General features: G+C 37.5%; 1 protein-coding gene across 1 annotated transcript in view; it reads left to right on the top strand.

Moving 5' to 3' along the window:
- Window positions 1-5,520: 5,520 nt before the first annotated feature.
- slit3 (slit homolog 3 (Drosophila)) overlaps window positions 5,521-19,949 on the top strand; it is a 275,614-nt gene continuing 261,185 nt past the window's right edge. Inside the window, exon 1 of the mRNA XM_077532803.1 lies at window positions 5,521-5,705. Within this exon, the coding sequence (XP_077388929.1) occupies window positions 5,521-5,705 (185 nt within the window). The remainder of the gene's footprint in view (window positions 5,706-19,949) is intronic.

Consider the following 19,949-nt stretch of genomic DNA (forward strand, 5'->3'; position numbering starts at 1 on the left):
CAATCAACCAATCGATTCAATGGAATCCATTGGAATCGATTGGCTGATTGGTCTTGTCATTAATTGGCCCTTTTCTACCCCGCCCCCTTTCCCAGAGCCAATCAGCTGTTCACCCAACATTTCAAATCTGCTCTCTGAGTTTGCTTGAACTTTCCCAACGTTGCTGCGTGCAGCTCATCGCTCTCGCTCCTGTTAAGAAAAACACGACTCGTTTACAGAAGAAGCACTCAGGCTTAATTGGAATAATTGCAAAGTAAATCAACTAAATGAAAGCACAGCGAGGGGCGCTAATGACATTAGCGGGGCTCATTTCGAGAGCTCTTTTGAGTGCGCGGACCACCACGGAGGCCCAGTAAGTAAATGAACTTTCACGTGGCGTTCGCAGCAATCAGCCACACCATTCCTCACTGCTAACATCCCTTCCGGGCTCGTTTGCCGGCAATCAGCTCGATGGGTTTGTTTGGAATATCGCTGACTAATGCTGGAGAAGTTGCTTTGCAGAGGTGTCATGTTTGACACTAGCGGGACCAGTTTTCTTTGACTTGCTGGATTTTTTTGCTCATCTTAAAACTTTGAGAGAGATTCAAACAGCATGTATTAATGTTAAATATTGGCCACACGCTAACATTCAATTCAATTCTAGGCCACTTGAAATAATACACTCATGGAGGTCTGGCCACAGTTAAGGCCCTAAAATGAAAGTTAATGTCTTCTAAATTTAACACACCAAAAGTGAAGAGTGAATTGTGAAAAGTCAAACGGTTCTCTTTGCTCTCAAACGATGCCGAATCACTTTGTCTAGCATTGTTCCAATTCCTACACATTTGAGCAAAGAAAACACATATTCATTTCAAATCTCTTGAGATGCTGCAACGACGAGGCACTCTAAAGCAACTTTTTCCGCCTTAACTTTGTGATGTTCGCATACTTGTTTTGTTCCTCATCGCTCCTCAGGCTTCTCAACATGATGTGCATGCACTCATGGCTGACAACGGGGTGCTCTACAGCAGACACACCCGTGTGAATCCCAGTTCTATATGATGGCTAGCAAGTCTTTTTAAAAGGGGAAAAATATCCTGTATCTTCACTGACATGCACACTCATGGTTGACGATGAGGCACTCTAGATGTCCTTACTAGTGCAAAGCCCTGGTACATACACTGGCTGTCTCGTTCGATTTGTTGCAAAGAAAAACAAAAATCTTCTATGTGTAACATGTGCACACCCATTGCTAACAACGAGGCACTCTAATAGCAGACATGCCAGTGCGAAGCCCAGGTCTATATGATGGCTATCAAGTGTTTTTTTTTTTTTTAAAAGGGGAAAAAAAAATATCCGTATCTTCACTGACATGCACCGTCATGGCTGACAATGAGGCACTCTAAACTGGCCATACTAGTGCGAAGTCCTGGTTCATTCACCGGCTGTCTCGTTCGATTTCTTGAAAAGAAAAACAACAATCCTCTATTCTCAAATCCCTTGTTTGTTTGTTTACCCCCCCTCGCTCTTCCACCTTCTCTCTGTAATGCTAGCACTCACAGACCTACAACGAGGCACTCTAAAGCAATCAAGCAGCCCAAAGCCCTGGTTCACATGCTGCCTGTCAAGACTTTTTGGGAAAATGCGTTCTCTGCATGACGCACAAATGTGTGAATTCACTTTCCAGGTTTTGCAACTGAAATGCTCAAAGTGGAGCGTTTTTTTTGGTTTTGTTTTTTTTCCGCCATTGGTGTGAAAGATAAATCCCTTGTGAAATCAAAACACCATTCCGCACATTAGCAGGCTTCGTTCGCTACATGCTCAGGTGCTAAATTGCGAGGTTCGCACTCTTTGACAGGCTGCACCTTGGGGGGGGCAAACTTGGAGGCAGAGGCGGTCGCCCCTGACCGGCTTTAATTTCCCATCATGCCAGAGGATACTGATAGATGTTGGATGTTGAGGGAATCCAAGTGAACCGCGTCTGCGTCGTGCTCCGACTACATTTTCACATGTGCCTGAAATAATAAAAGTGGCTGCGGCACGAGGGGGACATTTTAATAATAATGGTGGCGGGACGACATGCAGTTAAGAAAATAGTGGCAGGTTTTGCGGGTAAAAAGTTAAATGTGTGGATGATCTCTACTGTGAAAGTAATAATTTTTTTTTGGACTGACACGGTCCAAGAAGTTTTTAACTGCAACATTCTAAAAGTCGGCAAATTAGAAATTCAACCACAGTTTTGGATCAATCATATTTCATGACGTCATCATTTCTCATAAAGCAAGCTTTATCTTTCTTTCTTTTTTGTGATGTTGCCGTAGAGGACCGCAAAGTGAAGGCGTCGCTCTGCAAACAAGTTCCTCGTCACTGTCGTGTCCTCCAAGGGTGAGTAGTTTTATTTTTTGTATACACGTACTGTTTGTAAGCATATACTTTAGTTTTATTTAGCATTACTGATGCTCTAGTGCTTAATTTGCCTGACTTCTGTGTAGGTAGAGTGGTTTCACTTCCTGGTGTAGACAGGATAATCAGTTCTAGAAAATGGATGGCTAGTTTAATCATAATCATCACAAAATGTTATCAGTTTAAAGTTTCTTTGTTTCAAAGGCTGCAATTTATTATTACACTTTCCAATAATCAGGCCTAATTTGAGCATTTGTCCTCCCGTGTGATCAAAGTCAACAATGGCCCGATTGCTGGTGATTATCGTGAGTGATTATCTTGTGGTGTGGTGTGTGTTCACAATCATTTTGGTTTCCTGCCTCCCTGATCATCTCTTAAAAAATAATTCCAAGTGTTAAACCTGACCCATATTTACCATCTGTTTAATTTAGAAGTCCTTTTGACTCCCACGGGGTCAGTCTTGGTACTACAACGGTTGCCAAGATTAGCTTAAAAAAAAAAAAAAAAAAAAAAAAAAAAAAAAAAAAAATCTAAAATGTTTTCCCCCATTATTTTTGAAAAGCGCATTTCAACACAATACAAACACAAAACATCGCCCTACAAAAAAACAACAAAATATTGCCCCATATTTTCTGATTTTTCTGATTTAAAGTTATGCGAATAATAATACAGAACATGTTGTAAAAGTCAAATATTTACTGCCTTTAATTTGTCTTGTAAGGTATTATGGGACCAAAAACAGGCTTTATTCTATATATTTATTTTATAAATTTTTTGTAATTAATCAGCCGAATATTTGTTTGTCTGAATTGGCCTTAAAAATTCTCCAGTATACCACACACTATTAAAACTATTAATTTTTTTTTTTTTTTTTTTGGGCTCTCACACCTAAAAAAAACAAAAAACAAAAAAAAACAAAACATTTTCATGACTGTGTATCCCGCTTCAGACGCCGCCTCCAGTTACAATGCACTGCACTGTCACATAATATTGTGGCCTTGAACTTTTACACTGCAAAAAGTCACTGCTTTATTGAAAGTTGCACCAAATCAATTATTTGTTGCGTAATCTATTATTGAAGCCATTTAAGCAGCAGCGTAATGGGGTCTGCCACAGGTTTCATCAGCAGTCCACGACACGGAGAAACAAATGTTTTAATTAGCCTCGCTTCCCGCCGCGATGCACTCACATGACTGACTTTGTTGCTTGCGGGCTTTGCACTATTTATGAGCCTTCATTAGACAAACTCAGGTTTTACTTTTCACCGCCCCTCCCCTCAAAGTCAACGTATATGATCACAGTGGTTTGAATGAGAAGCTCAACAGCTTGGAGGCTGCGTGTGCGCGATTGACCAATAGGGGGCAGCAGGATTTTAACAAGCTGGAGCTGGGAGACTTCACTGTCAAGTCTTTTGACAGAGTGTGTGGCCACTCGGCTGCTTCTGGGTAGCATTTAATCGAAACTAATGATAGTTTAACACTAGAACCTTGTTTCATACTGAAAACTGACACTAACATGTGTCTACAAGACATCTTTTTACAGATTCACTTGCCTCCTCATCTTGTCATTACAACACATTTTTTTTCTAAATGGTTAATGCATCGAAAACAATACAACAAAGCAAAAAGTTGTTTATGTTTACGGTCAGTGCTGTTGTTCTGTTTACATCCTGTAGGTGTCAGTAATGGACACTGACAACAATAGAAGAAGTAGTCCGTCCGCCTCTGTGGACCCGAAAAGACAACAAAAAATGGTCATGTTTGATGCAACACTTGTCAACACATCTAAACATTTAGTATGCTTTGAATGGTGGGAAAAAAATTCAGTGCTAAAATTTTAAGACTCTAAAGAAAGGGGGTGGGCGCTGTGGTGCTTCATTGTAATTTTTAAAAATCTGATTTAGGATTAATGAAAGAAATCAAAGAGTGTAATACTTAAAGACATGTTATCAACATTAAAAGCACAGTTTCAAGGCACCCTTTAACAAAATGATGAGACATTTTTGGCTACATGCTTCGAATGTGGGAAATATTTTTCTTCAGTTTATTCGTCATTAGATTATGTTAAGATACAATATCCGACACAAAATCATTTATCGTTTCAGGAGCAAGACGACATTTTTGAAAAGCGTCAAATGTTGCTGCATGCTTTGAATGGGTAAAAACGAGCGCAACATGGTGGACAAATCTAAATGCAATGTAATATTGCTTTGCTTTGTTTGTTTTTATTCTATTTGTTTAATTTGAATTGTTGCCAGTTTATCATGAAAACCAAGGTTGCACTGAATTACGACTTTCAAGGTAATCAAAGCTGGAACTTAGCTGCATGATTTGAATGGGGGAACATGAGCACCATCTAGTGGACAAATATTGACGAAAACGAAAGGATGCATTGAATCAGTTTCTTGTGATAAATGAGCAATGCTTTTGAATGCAAATGTCACTATCTTTACCACGATGAGCTCATTTCATTCAACGTGGCCAAAAATGGCCCGGAAAAAAACAACTGAATAGCACAAAATGCCCCTAGAATAGCTTGAAGGATAGTAACATTTGAAGTGTTGTGGAGGAGAGAAAGTGAGAGAGAGAGAGAGAGAGAGAGAGAGAGAAGGAGGGAGGAGATGATTTTTGGGGGAGGAATGAAGGGGGTGGGGGGTGCTCTCCTCGCTCCAAACCTCAGTGCGCACCAGTCTGAGCTGCGCCACTTCCCTCTAAACTTCCCTCCCGGTGACTACTTCTTTTTTCTTTCTCCTTCTTTTACGATTCTTTTCATGACATCACTTCTTTTATTGGCCGGCCGTGGATGGGATTACACTGGCTATTATTTCCCCCTCCCCGACTAAACATTTCACCTCCCCCGTCGGAGAAGTTTTGGATGTGCTGACTTACCGGATTGAATGGGGGGGAACCACTTTTGGAGACTTTACGCATCGACTTGATGGATGAACGTGAACGTCTTCACTGCACGTTTTTGCCTCATTTTTTAATGTGATTTAACTTCAACAAAAAAAGGAATCTTTGTTCCACACTTTTTGACCCTTAGGTGGAACTTTTTTTCTCTTTTTGCAAAACCTCGGAGATCCAGCTTTCAATCCCAGCCGTGCGGATTTCTGGTTTGAATTCATTCTGAGCGGATATCATGCGTCGGGGGGCCGAACCCAGCCGGCTTTGGGCTCTCTGCGTGGCCCTGGCGTTGCTTCTGTGCGGCGTGTCGGGCGCGCACGCATGCCCGCACAAGTGCAGCTGCTCCGGATCCCATGTGGACTGTCAGGGTCTGGGGCTCAAGACGGTACCGAAGGGGATCCCGCGCGGGGCTGAGCGCCTGTAAGTGTGCATGCGCCACAATTGTTGCGTCTTTCATATTTGAGCAAATCACTTTTCAGGTGTTGACATAATTGATGATGGGAAGCTAAAACGATTCCTTGCAGTCAACATTTTTGTCAGCAAGCAAGTTTGGGACTTTAATGTAAAAGTTTTGACACTTAACTCATTTGACTCGTAGCCATTTTCACAGAAGCAATCTCCTTCACTCCCGGCTGTTTTACTGGATTTTGACTGATTTTGCACGGACAGAATTTTGTGTTCCATTGCTATAAAAACATGGAACCTACCAAAAGAAAGATGAAAGTCTCTTCTTCCATAAGGAAAATTATATTTCTATCTGTTTCCGTTTTGCAGCAGTTAGCTAAGTTTCATCATTAATCACAAATCTTATTTAGAATTGTGAGTATTTGAGCTTTTTTTCAACATGGTCCTGGTTGATCTCTTTTACTCTGCTGCCACCTGCTGGCCGTTTGTGTAATAACTACCATTTCTTCAACCGTTCTTTGCAGTTGAGAGGCTGCCTTATGTATGCTCTACCTTAAACAAACCAAAAAAAAAACAAAAACATGAAAAACATATATATACGTCTTTGGGAGACTTAACACATTTAAAATAAAATGTAGCTTGGGAGCAAAATGAGTTAAAAGTAGAGTTACATGCACCCAAACTTTATAAAGTAAAGACCCTAACAGATTCTTGGCAAAGACCTGAATTTTTTTTTCTTTATTTAAAATAGAGAATTAATAAGGCATGTCACAAAATGTCGTTTAAAATGGACTGAAGGCCAAATTATAAACTCTCAAAAGTAACTTTTATTACTATTTGGAGTTGAGGAAACAGTACTGATTTGAAGAAGACATTTTTGATTGATTAACATAAAAAAAAAGAAAGAAAAAAATATTAACCACTTTGATTGGAAATTACCCCCCCCCCCCCCCCCCCCCATAAATATATAAAAATATAAATACACACTCAAACATCATATTTTTAACCACAATTTAGAGTTAATGAAACAGTACTAGTTTTGATTTGATTTTTTTTGTTTAAAAATGAAAATTTGCCACATAGAAGTTGAGTTTAACACAACTTTTTCCAACTTTCCTAAAGCGACCATTTGAAAAATAAAGCGTTGTCTTAAACAAAGCTAAGTGGAAAAGTTCTCAAAAGTATCTTCCAATTACGATTTAGAGTAAATGAAACATTGCTGACTTTTAAAACCAATAATTTTTAAAATATTTTTGTCTTCAAAAAGATGATTTACTACTTAACTTGAAATTCTTTCCAACTTCATCTGGAAATGTGACGTGTGTTCTTGGCAACCCCCCCCCCCATAAAAAAAAAGGAAAAAAAAGTGTTGACTTTTTAAAGTGACTTTAAGAAGAAATGTTCAAGTTTTGGGATTAGCAATAAAGATTTGCCACTCAGAATTTGAATGATACGCAACATTTTCCCAATTTTCTTTTTGAACCTAACGTGTAAGATGAAGTCTTTTTTTGTTTTTGTTTTTAATTAAGTGGGGAAAAAAAGTTATAAAAGCCCATTTATCAGCAATTAAAATTGATGAAATAGTCATGACTTTTTGTTAAGGTTATAAAAAAAACAAAAAAAACATAATGGCATACTTTTGTCTTCAGGGTCCCTCAATCTCTCGTAGTCATCCTACTAACAAGCTTAATTAATTGAGTTATTTAGTCATGATCAACCAGCTACACTATTTTTTGACAGCTTGTGTTGTATTCAAGTACTTGATTTACAATGTTTGCATTCTAGTACGTTTAGGTTTACGAGCTGAACGAGTTGGACACTTTCCCAACCTGTTGAGTGCAGTGTGATGATGCCACAGTCACGCGCACACACCTATGCTGCAAAGCTATATGGAAGTGATTATGCATGCAAATGGTGGAGCAAAAAAAAAAAAAAAAAAATCCCCCGCGGGTGATCCACAACACAGCCGAGCCAAAGACAACAAACACAATCAGTGCAAAGGTTTCGAGCGGAGCGCTGATATGATTTGCATGCTGTGATGATGCATCATCACACTGGACCCTGGACCCTTTACTATATATATATATATATATATATATATATATATATATGTATATATGTATATATGTATGTATATATGTATATATGTATATATGTATGTATATATGTATATATGTATATATGTATGTATATATATATATGTATATATGTATGTATATATATATATGTATATATGTATGTATATATGTATGTATATATATATATATATATATGTATATATGTATGTATATATATGTATGTATATATATATATATGTATATATGTATGTATATATATATATATATATATATATGTATATATATATATATATATATATATATATATATATATATATATATATATATATATATATATATATATATATATATATATATATATGTATATATGTATGTATATATGTATGTATATATGTATGTATATATATATGTATATATGTATATATATATGTATATATATATGTATATATATATGTATATATATATTGTCCAAGCTGTGATTTATCAAATTTTTTTTTGCAATTTAGCATCGCCCAACTGTCTGCTATAGGAATGGTCAAAAATCGAGTTTTGAAAATGGCCCATTGTGTCTGCTTCAAACCAAAATGGCCGACTGCCTGTTGAATTTTGAGCACGGCTCACTGAGGCTTTTTCGTACGTCCTGTTGCGCTCGACGCGTCTACCAAATTTGATGCTGATAGGTGAAAGTCGGACTGGAGGATGATTTCTTTTCCAGAAGGTGCTACTTCATAAGTTTTGGGGTGATATTAAGGACCTATACTTTTGGATGACACCTTTCACTTACGTAATAAAGTTTTTTTTTTGTTTGTTTGTTTGGTGACCTTCCGGGACCTGTTGGCTTTTATGCAGCAATCCCCTGAAGAAGTTGACACTCTGAGAAAGTACATAATTAGAACAGGCTGTGATGGAAGGGGGGATTTGAAGGTTGGACCCCCTTGAGGAGGAATATTCAGGGGGGTGGTAACAATGCATTAACACTTCTGGCTGTCCAAGGCTGTTTCAGAATCATTCTGTATCCACTATATTGTGTCCTATTCAATGAGTTTGCAGTTTTGTCATACTGTCTGTGTGTGTTGTCTTGTTTATCCACTATGAAGTAAATTCTTGCTTTTCAGCTTACACAAATTTGCCTTTTTTTTTTTTTTTGTAATAGCAGAATTTTTTAGTTAGCATCCAGTTAGCATCCAGTGGCACCTTGGTGCCAAAAAAAACCACATTTTATTTTTATTTTTTTATTTTTACACAAGAGTTGTCCTTAGATGCCATCTTGTGGCATCTGTAGGCAAATATGGTATTTTTATTTTATTTTTATTTTTATTTATTTTTTGGTCCAACTATAAGTGCTATACGTAACTCAGATCATCTTTGTTCATTGGAATGGATGGAAATTAATTAATACGTTCCAAACTCCCCCCCAAAAAAACTACAACTTTTTATTTTTTTATTTTTTTTATTTTTATTTTTATTTTTTTATTTTATTTTATTTTTTTATTTTTTAACAAGAGTTGTCCTTCGATGCCATCTTGTGGCATCTGTAGGCAAATATGGTATTTATTTAAAAAAAATTTTGTCCAATTATAAGTGCTATACATAACTCAGATCGTCTTTGTTCATTGGAATGAATGGAAATTTCATTAATGCGTTCCAGCTCCCCTAAAAAAAACAAAAAAAAAACAAAACATTTTTTTTAGTATGTTTTTGAATTTGAAAAATAGCACTTGACAGTATTCTCTCACCTTCAATCATCACCAGGTGTGAGACCACAGTGCCCAGCCCCCACCCAAAACTTGGCATTGATAACTTCTCACTTTAACGTGATTAGCTAAATCTTTAAATGTTCATGTCCTCGCAAGGATGCAAACTCCCTATAAAAAAAATGCCATTTTGTGACTACTGTAGAAAACCAACTCGCGCAATGTGCGGCTGCACATGTTGCACATGCCAGAAATCTCCACTGACTGTACTGCAAAAAATATAACTGATGTAATTGATTGAAATGAATAAAAAAATAAAAAATACAAATAAAATAATATAATATAATAAAATAAAAAAAAATGCAACTTTTTTAAACTTCATTTTCGCTGAACATAATTCTGGCCCACACTTTGGGCCAGAGGTGACAGTCGTGAGTAAAAAAAAAAAAAAAAAAAAAAAGTGACAAACTGCACAATGGTCCTTTAATGTATGGCGAGACGGATATGGATTTCTTGAGGCAGATGCAGATTCAGATGTCTGACAGAATAAAAATCCGATAATCAGCCAATTAATAGAAAATCACTTTTTTTTGTCTCCTTAACATTTACAACACTAAACAGATGAACTATAGGCAGAACATTTGAGAAAAATTGTTCAAAATTGGCTGATTTTTAACCCCTGGGCATTATCTTATTTTGAAATGACTTGGTCAGAACCATCAAAAGCCCAAAACGGGTCACAATAACGCCTACGGGTTTTAAACCAGCTAATATCACAGTTACTCCATTTAGAATCCTTCATTTATTCCCGACTCCCTAATCCCTTCCTAACCATTTTTTTTATTGGACTTTTCAGTGAACTGTATTATCCACTCGACGTGACGATCTGCACTCGGTGGGAAGAAAGCAACAAGCTGCCCACTCTCATTCCAGCGCGTCCGCAAAACAGCGTCGGATGACGACGTTTGTCACATTTGCTCACGTCCTGGCGCAAATTGCTGTTTAAACTCACAAGATCTGTTGCGGTTTGGGTCCCCCGGCGGCTGTTTATTTGCGGACGCTGAATGGAAAACAGAGCGAGACGTCGGATCATTGTCGCCCCACGTGCTTCCAGCAACACTTGTTTCTAATTGTGTGCATATTTGAGTCGATAACTTAATCCATGTCAGACCCTTTGGATTGCCATTTTCAATGTGGTGCGTCATGAGACGATTTTTAGCATTGATAAATTGCTTTAGTAGATTACACAACACTCAATTTTCTATGATGCAGGGACTTTTGTGCAAAACTTTTATTTGAAGACCACAACCAGCTGTCCATTGTAGTACCAAGACTGACCTGTGAGAGGCAGCATGGTGCCAAATGGTATAAATGTGTTGATGACGTACTCAAGGATTTGTGATCGTAAATATTGAACAGGATCAACACTTATGACGGTCGGTTTTTACCATTTTCCGAGCAGTTGTGTAAGGAAAATCTTTATTAACACATCCCACACCACAAGATAATCACTAACGTGAATTTTCTCGAGATTTATTACAATCTGACTGTTGATTAGTGTTAAAATTTGTCCTGATGTTGGTATGTGGGTATCCGGTCAAAGGATATTGAGACATTTCAGATCATAAATGTTGAACAGGTTTACCATTTACGATTGTTTTTATAGCAGATTGGGGAGGAAAATTTCTTAAAACGTCACACCACAGGATAATCGCGATTATTGGCTTAACTACTGTCCTGACATTGGTATGTGGGTATCCTGTCAAAGGATATTGAGACATTTCAGATCGTAAATGTTGAACAGGTTTAACATTTACGATTGTTTTTATAGCAGATTGGGGAGGAAAATTTCTTAAAACGTCACACCACAGGATAATCGCGATTATTGGCTTAACTACTGTCCTGACATTGGTATGTGGGTATCCTGTCAAAGGATATTGAGACATTTCAGATCGTAAATGTTGAACAGGTTTAACATTTACGATTGTTTTTATAGCAGATTGGGGAGGAAAATTTCTTAAAACGTCACACCACAGGATAATCGCGTTTATTGGCTTAACTACTGTCCTGACATTGGTATGTGGGTATCCTGTCAAAGGATATTGAGACATTTCAGATCGTAAATGTTGAACAGGTTTAACATTTACGATTGTTTTTATAGCAGATTGGGGAGGAAAATTTCTTAAAACGTCACACCACAGGATAATCGCGATTATTGGCTTAACTACTGTCCTGACATTGGTATGTGGGTATCCTGTCAAAGGATATTGAGACATTTCAGATCGTAAATGTTGAACAGGTTTACCATTTACGATTGTTTTTGGAGCAGATCGGGGATGAAAATCTTGCTTAAAAAAACAACAACGCGTCACACCACAGGATAATCGCGATTATTGGCTTAACTATACTCTTATACTATACTTTGTACTCCACACAATGTGAGTCTGCTCCTCTAGATACCTGTTGCAGTACCCAAGGGGCATTAAGATGGTAAATAATGAACAGCTTTAACATTTACGATTGTTTTGAGAACAGGTTAAGGATGAAAGATCCAATCTCCCGGGATAATCTTTGAGATAGCTGATAATCAGGCCTTTGCTGACTTTTGTCGGGGAACCAAACTCCAATTAGGGCCGATGATGATATGTGTGCACCCTGCATATGACTGTGTTGTTTCATTGTACACTGCAGGATAATCAGTTATGGTAATCTTTTGAGACATCCAATCATCAGGCATCTTATAGAAAGTGCAAATGAAATTTGTATTGTTACATCCTGGATACTCACGGGTTCCAATACTTTTTTCCACATGAACCCACATTTTAATATTGCAACAGGAGTTTTGAGAAGGGAACTCTCGTTTATCCCTCAGTGGAAAATCATTTTTGCTGGCTACTTCTACTACTTCTAAAACAACAGCTGACTACTACTATTTTTACTCTCCTTTTTATCGCTAGTTCAAACCATATGCATGCACATGGAGAATGCTAATCTTAAAAAAAAAATAAATAGTCCCAGTAGTGGTTACAAGTACAAGACACAGGTTGAGAGGTGGAGAGAAGTGGGAATAAAAGTCAATGGTGGTGAAAATAACCCCTGAATAACCTGCCATGGAATATTGAAAACCACGGGGGACCAGCTCGGCTGCCTGAAGAGGGGTGGGGGAGTCAATCGAAATTGAAAATAGTCGTCCCAAACACAGCTTGGAATTGGCATTTTACTCAATGCAGACTGACCAATCACAGCACAGAAAAACAAACAAACAAACAAACAAACAAAAAAAACATTTTTTTTTTTTTACCCTTTTACTATTTGCAAATTCATCTATTTAATTGTTCAGCCTCATTTGGCTAGCTGAGCCAGTTTCGCTATTAAGCCTAGCAAAAGGCTACTGGCTTGAATGTTATTTTTTTACGGGCCTATTGCTTTGGAATGTGTTATCAGTTATTGTTGTTAGCTCTTTACTTATGGGAAAAAAACATAAGAGCGAATTACTCTCCAAAGCGTTAGCTAACGTGACCAACTGTGCTAATATGAAGCTAGCTACACTACGTACTCTTGGTTGTCATGTTGGTAGAGGCCTTTTTCATTTTTTTTGTTTTCGTCCGTTTTGCTTTTGACTGTTTCTAGTAGCGATTGTTGTAAATTCTTATCCCAAAGTGCTAACAATGTGCGAATAATGTGAGGGCTATTTCCTATCCATGGCGTTAGCATCAGACTAGCTAGCCACAGGACAGGCTCCTGCCTGTCACAATTGCTTTTGAGTGGCTGTAGTAGCTGTAGTTGTTTAACCTAAGATGCTAATTTGATGTGAAATGTCATATTAGCCATTTTGCACCTTGAACTTGATTTCTAAGACTTCACGCTGACTTTTGCCAGCAGGAGGAAACCTTTTCTTCAGGATTGTCAATTGAACGTTTGGAAGGTTAACAAAACGGTGACGCTCACACGAATGTTTCCTCAGGCCAGTCACTTCTCTCGGGTTCCCTCCCTTGGGAAGCCACTTGAGACCTCATTTGCATCTAATTAAGACGAGGGATGAAGGGTGAATGGGATTGGGTGGGGGGGGGTCACAACAGTCTGAACCACCAACCTGAGGAAAATTAGTGTGAGAGCTCACTCAGGGGTCCAATTCATACCTGCCTAGCTAGGTACGCTAACATGCACGCTGGAGTGTTATTATTTCATTAAGCCAGTGCTAGTGCTAAGACCTATTAGCAAAGTACTCAAAAGTCTCTTCTGATTGGTGGCCGGCCCTGAGAAGTGCCACACTCTTCTTGGCGGCAACATTCCACGGCGGCGAGCCCCGATTAAGTCGAACAACCGCACGGACCGTTGAGACGCTTGAAGTCGTGACCGTGAATTTCATCCAACCGCAATGTGTTCACTTTGAGTTTTGGACGCGTCGTCGGCCATGTTTTTTTTGTGCTGCACTTCTGCATGTTTGCGGGACGCCTCAGCGAGAACGCGGGCACGATGACGCTGATGTCATCGCACACAGCGTTATTGCTGTAGCAGACGTTTTTTTTTGGTTGTTGTTGAAGTGCAACATAAAAAAGCCACAAGCAGCTTTTTATTATGCCGCTGATCATCCCGCGGTCGCACACTGTTTGATGCCCTTGAGCCAAACCAAAAAAGTTTGGGCTGGTGCTTGTAGGTCAGTGGGTGACGCTCCAGCTGACCTTCTTCTTCTCTTTCATGACTTTTTTTTTTTTTTTTTTTTTTTTTTTTTTTTTTTTGTGCCGCTCGGCCGGCCAGCTGGCTAAAGTGCGTTTTGGTTTTCGGGCTTTCTGGGAAACTGCAACACACACACAACACATGTACATACACACATGAAGGATTCAAAATTGAAATTGTGAGTGAATGATGATACAGCCAAACAAAATGCCAGGTTGTGGCATGTGATCTGGACGAGGATGCCAGCATGCCTTTCTGTGACTCTTCCAGTATCTCTGTTGCAGTCTGCTGATGATAATTTACTGTTAAGCTTTCATTAAATTTGGTATTTAGCTCGTTGACTGCCAGCTGTTTTAGAGTATTTTGACCACTTTTTTGACAACAAACGAAGGAACCAATCAAAAGAAAATGTAAAATCACTTCCACCGGCCCAACCCATTCATTGGCCAGCTGATTTAATCAGCCATTATTCGCTCTTTTAAAATCAGCAAAAATTGCTTATTTTATTTTCATTTGACATTTCTTTTTAAATATTAGCATAATACAACATAAGATAAGCATTGAAGGTCAAAATATTCCCCACCCTCCCAAAAATATTGGCAATTTTTTCTCTCTCTATATTAACATTAAACAAATATGCTAAGGACAATTGTTTCACATGCAAATGATATATTTATTGTTGTAAATGATACGGGACTAAAATATATTTTTTTCTGATGACCGGTTAATTTACCGGTTATCCAAATTGTATTCTGCCAAATATTGGAATCAGCCTAAAAAAAAAATTCTGCATCGGTTGCGAATTACATAACATAAATAAATAAATAAATAAATAAATAAATAAATACCCAACAAGGTGAATATCTGAGTCGTATATCATGAATCGCCGGCATCAGGCCCAGACCTCATACCTCCAAAATCATCACTTTTTTCAGGAGACCCCAAAAATTGTTCATAGTAAGAATAACACACGCGTGGAATGTCCAATAATTTATTTGTGTGGAGGGGGGGGGGGATGTACCGAATTTGAACATAGTAGGTTTCGTCTTGGCACCAGTGAATTATGCATATGCAGATTAGACGAGGCCTGTTTTCAATTAGAAGATTTCGGATTCCACGTTTTTCAAACGTTTCTCTTCGTTTTTGCCAAAGTTCCGTTCTTATGTTTTGTCTTTGAGCACGTTGTGAGATCACATGCCATCATTTGGTGCAGGCATCATTAACAGTGCAAATATAACACACGGGACGAACATGTCTCTGACTTTGTGTATTATTGTGGCTCAAACATGAGATTGATGGAAAATTTGATGAATGTGAATTGCTGCCTTTGTCTGAATGGTGGAACAGATCAGACTGTGTGTGTGCGCGCACTAAAATAACGTGTCTGTGTTTGGATTAATTTGACATTAACAAGGCGGCCCACTGTTTTGTTAGGCGACTGTCACCAAAGCAACTCGTTCTCTGGTCCCGTCTGCTTGTTGGCTTTCATTTTCTGCAGCCGGCAAGACCGCCGGTCGGTCGTGATGCTCTTTGTCGCAACAAGAGATTTTCTAAGATGTTTAAGATAGTCGAGGTGAAGGGTCAGATCTGATAGGGAAATGTTTCTTGTCAACACCCTGCAATGTGCATTTTTCTTAACAAGTCAGCCTTTTTTTTTTCCTTTACATTTTGGATGAATTGCACTGCATCCAAGACAGATCTAGCAATGTAATTAAATTGAGTGAATATTTATTTAAATAAAGCGATTAAAAAAACTAACTTTTATCCATGTTGAACAGGACTCCAGATTGGCTGTTGCTTAATTATTATTATTTTTTTTAAATCATGACAATAAATAACTATATATATATATAACTATATATATATATATATATATATATATATATATATGGAACTTATTTATAAAAAAATAATGACATCATATGTTATTTTATTACAATTTCAGTTTATTTATCTATATTTTAATATTTATTATTTATTTCACTTTGTCATTTTTTTTAGATTATTTTTTTAATAATAAATTATCAGTTGAATTAATTACAATTTTTAATCGTACCTATAGTATTTGATTTTTTTTAAATTATAATAGTGATCAAAATAGTTTGAAATGATTTTTAACTTAATTTGTTAAATTTATTTATTATTTATTATTTATTTTCTTATTCTAGTTCTATATTTTCCATATATATATATATATATATATATATATATATATATATATATATATATATATATATATATATATATATATATATATATAATATTTACATTTAATTGTAATATGTTTATAATATATATATATATATTTTTTAAATAATGACGTTAGATTTCAGACTTACATATTTTATATCATGAAACTTTACTCCATATTTTCTGTTACCCAAATTTAAATACATTTTATTTGTCTTTTATAATCTCAGATATTTTCACCTTTTTATTTGAATTTGTATTTACATATGTGTTTATATATTTTAAGCATTAAATTGGGCTACAGACTATTTTCATTAATTTTACTGTGAAAGATGAAACTCGACTTCGGATTATGTTGCATTTTGTCTTCGCGAATGTTCACAAACTAGAGCCTGACTAAAGAGCGCGCCTGCAGGTAGTAGCCAAGTACTGCACCCCAATTTTGCCGCAATGCTTTAATACACCTGCTAATCAAAACTTCTCCCAATTGATTCTTAGCTATTCCTGAGTGAGTCATCATTTTCTTGTTTGAATCTCTCTGCACTGATAAAGTGCGTCATTGTTCTTGAGAGGCGTCTCACCAAGCAGTCAAAACACGACCACCGCCACCACAGTGTCCTGCATGAGTAAATCCAGACAGAAGCGAGTCGCCCAATAAACTCTCGCGGCGCAAAGCAAACACGGCGACGCTTTACGAGCTCGTTTAGCTCGCCACCCTCAAATAAGGGAGGGACACTCGCCGGGCTGGCTCTTCTTTTCATGTGGGCCCACCGTCGTCCCCGTCACCAAGCCGTGATGTTGTTGTTCTTCTTCTTCAGTCTGAGCGAGATTAGCGTTGGCAAAAGGACGTTGCTTTGCGGCAATAACAATTAATTTTTTTTTTAAAAATGCTGTAAATCACGTGAGCAAGCGAATACGCTGAATTTGCAAGACGCGTTCATGTGACAGAGGAAGGGAAGTCAACACAAACTGAAAATTGGGCAGTGAAGTCATGTTTCCACAAAGCCGTCTGCGTCGGTTTGATTTTGGAATGCTAAATCCTGATCGGGCTTCCAGCACAGAATGTGTGTGGGCGGGGATGGCGATCGCGTGACATCATTGGCGCGGTGACACAAGCTGACAACTAATTGGACAAAAAAAGATACTCAACTACTTCCTACTGCAGTTTGCTTATTCATGAATTCACCCATTTGAGCTTTATCGTGGCACGTATCTTCAGCTCTTTGCGGTTCGTTGCTAGTTTTTAGATGCCTTTTATCATGCTTAAAGATCCCACAAGATGGCGTGAAAGCCACGACGACTAGAAGAGTAGTGATTGGTGTCAAGGAAGTATGTTGAAGTTTTGTGTCTTGGATTTGTTTGCAAAATTACAATGTGGCTTTGCTGCAAATGTCTCGTGATTATTTGGTTCGTAGCATTGACATTAGCGTTTGGCATCTGACAAAAAGTTGCCCACTGAATCAAAACTGTCAAGCTACTTAAGTGACAATAGATTGTCTCCATTTCCGATTATGACGTCATTGATGTCAATTACATTATTAATTACAATTAACACCAATTCCAATTTGATACGATTTACTCATTACGATCTGTAATTCATTCAAATTTTAATATGATACGATTCACCCCGATTCCGATTGGATGCAACTTACGATGTGAGTCCGCTCACTTCCGATAAGATTCACTCAAATTATGACGTCATTCGCTCCAATTTTACGATACAAATCACTCCGATTACGGTTAAATTCCGATCTGATTTGATTTACACCTATTACATTGTACAGTAAAATGATGCAAACCCTTTTAACAGTATGATATAATTCGATCAACTATAATTATGATGCTTTGACAAGAACTCAAGCTATTTTTTATTTGATATTTTTTACCTTTTTGATGAATTGCATTGGATCCAAGACAGAGCTATCATTTTTATTACATTGAGTGAATTTGAATTAAAAAAAAAAAAAAGAAAATACATTGAATGGGACTCCGGATTGGCTGTTACTTCATTTAAGAAAATAATTTAATATATTAATATGTATATTTTTTTTAAACTTTATTATACATATATTGAAAAATAATGACACCATATTTTATTTTGTTACAATATCATTTTATTTATCTATATTTTAATATTTATTTATTTTACTTTATTATTTTTTAATTATTTTTTTATTATATTTTTAATAGTAGCTATATTTTAACTTTTAAAATTATAATAGTGATCAAAATAATTTGTAATAACTTTTATCTTTAATTTGTTAAATTTTATTTTTATTTTCTTATTGTAGTTAAGTTATATATTTTTCCATATATTTTTTTGTACATTTAATTTAATGTTTATATGTACATTTTATAAAATTTAGACGTTATATTTCAGACTTACATATTTTATTGAATCATGAAACTTTACTCCATATTTTCTGTTACCTTAATTTTAATCATTAACTCCAATTCTGACACAGTATCACGATTCACTTCTATTATGATATGATGTCATTCAGTCAAATTACACGTGACAGAAAGCGAGTTCTAATTCCTCCATTCACACTTCACCAACTGCACTAGCAAAGCAGTCAACCAAGTATGAAGACAGCAGAAGACTGGATTGTCCCTTTTAAGGAAGTCCAAGTTAGTGGCCATCAGCATCCAAAAAATGTGACCAACTTTTCACTTCTTTTCTTGTCCTGGCTCCTCTTTCATCTGTTTTTGGGACGTAAGGTCGACCCGGGTTTGCGTCGGTTTCCTTTGGCAGCGTCTTCATTCCGCCCTGTGACAAAGCAACTTAGACGGTCCAGCTGAAAGGGTCGACACGCCAGATGTCTTCTGGGAAATGTTCAAAGGCGACACGAGGAACAATCTCGCCGCCGTGCTGCGATGGCAAGAAACCTGCCAAGGCCGGGCAGATTCCTCTCAGTGGTGTTTGCAAATGTTTGCTCTCGCACTGTAAGTTCCGCCAGGAAAAACGCGGGTGGACGGTCAGCATGTTGAAGTACATGAATGACAAAATTGGCATTGATAAATTCATCTTTATTGGCACACAAGGATGGTTGTTTTTTAAGAAGTAGCTCCTCTCCAATGCTCACCTTGCCATATCAGTTATCAGCAGCTAATGTTACATCACATAACCCGCCTATTGAGTTTTTATGCCCGACGTCAGCCCCTTTCTTCTCCTTCCTTCGGGGACGGACACGCCAGAGAACTTGGTCAAGGGGATGGGGGGAAGAAAAGGAAGTGGGCAATTAGGATTCCTTTGCGTGGCTGCGAGTCTTCCAGGGCGAAATTGAGCATACCTATCTGAGAGCAAGAAAGGGAGGAGCCATGAAAAGAGCTTTGTGGAAAAAATAACAAGAGATTAGCGCAGGAAGTCCAGGACCCCCCTTTTTTTCCCCTACTTTTTGCGCTCCTCAGAAGAGTGAAATGTCCGAGAGAGGAAACTTGTCAACTTGTCCCAGACAGAGAGGAAGCAAAGAAGCTCAAAGGTCAAGAAAAGGCAAACAAGACGTGTTGTAGAAGAGACAGACGAAGAGCCAAAGAGCATTTGGAGTCAGGATTCCCCTTTTTAGCTTCATTCCAGTAGCAGTGTCAAAAAGTACTTACACTCTATACTTAAACAGAAC

Source organism: Festucalex cinctus, chromosome 9 (genome assembly GCF_051991245.1).
Source record: "Festucalex cinctus isolate MCC-2025b chromosome 9, RoL_Fcin_1.0, whole genome shotgun sequence".
NCBI lineage: Eukaryota > Metazoa > Chordata > Actinopteri > Syngnathiformes > Syngnathidae > Festucalex > Festucalex cinctus.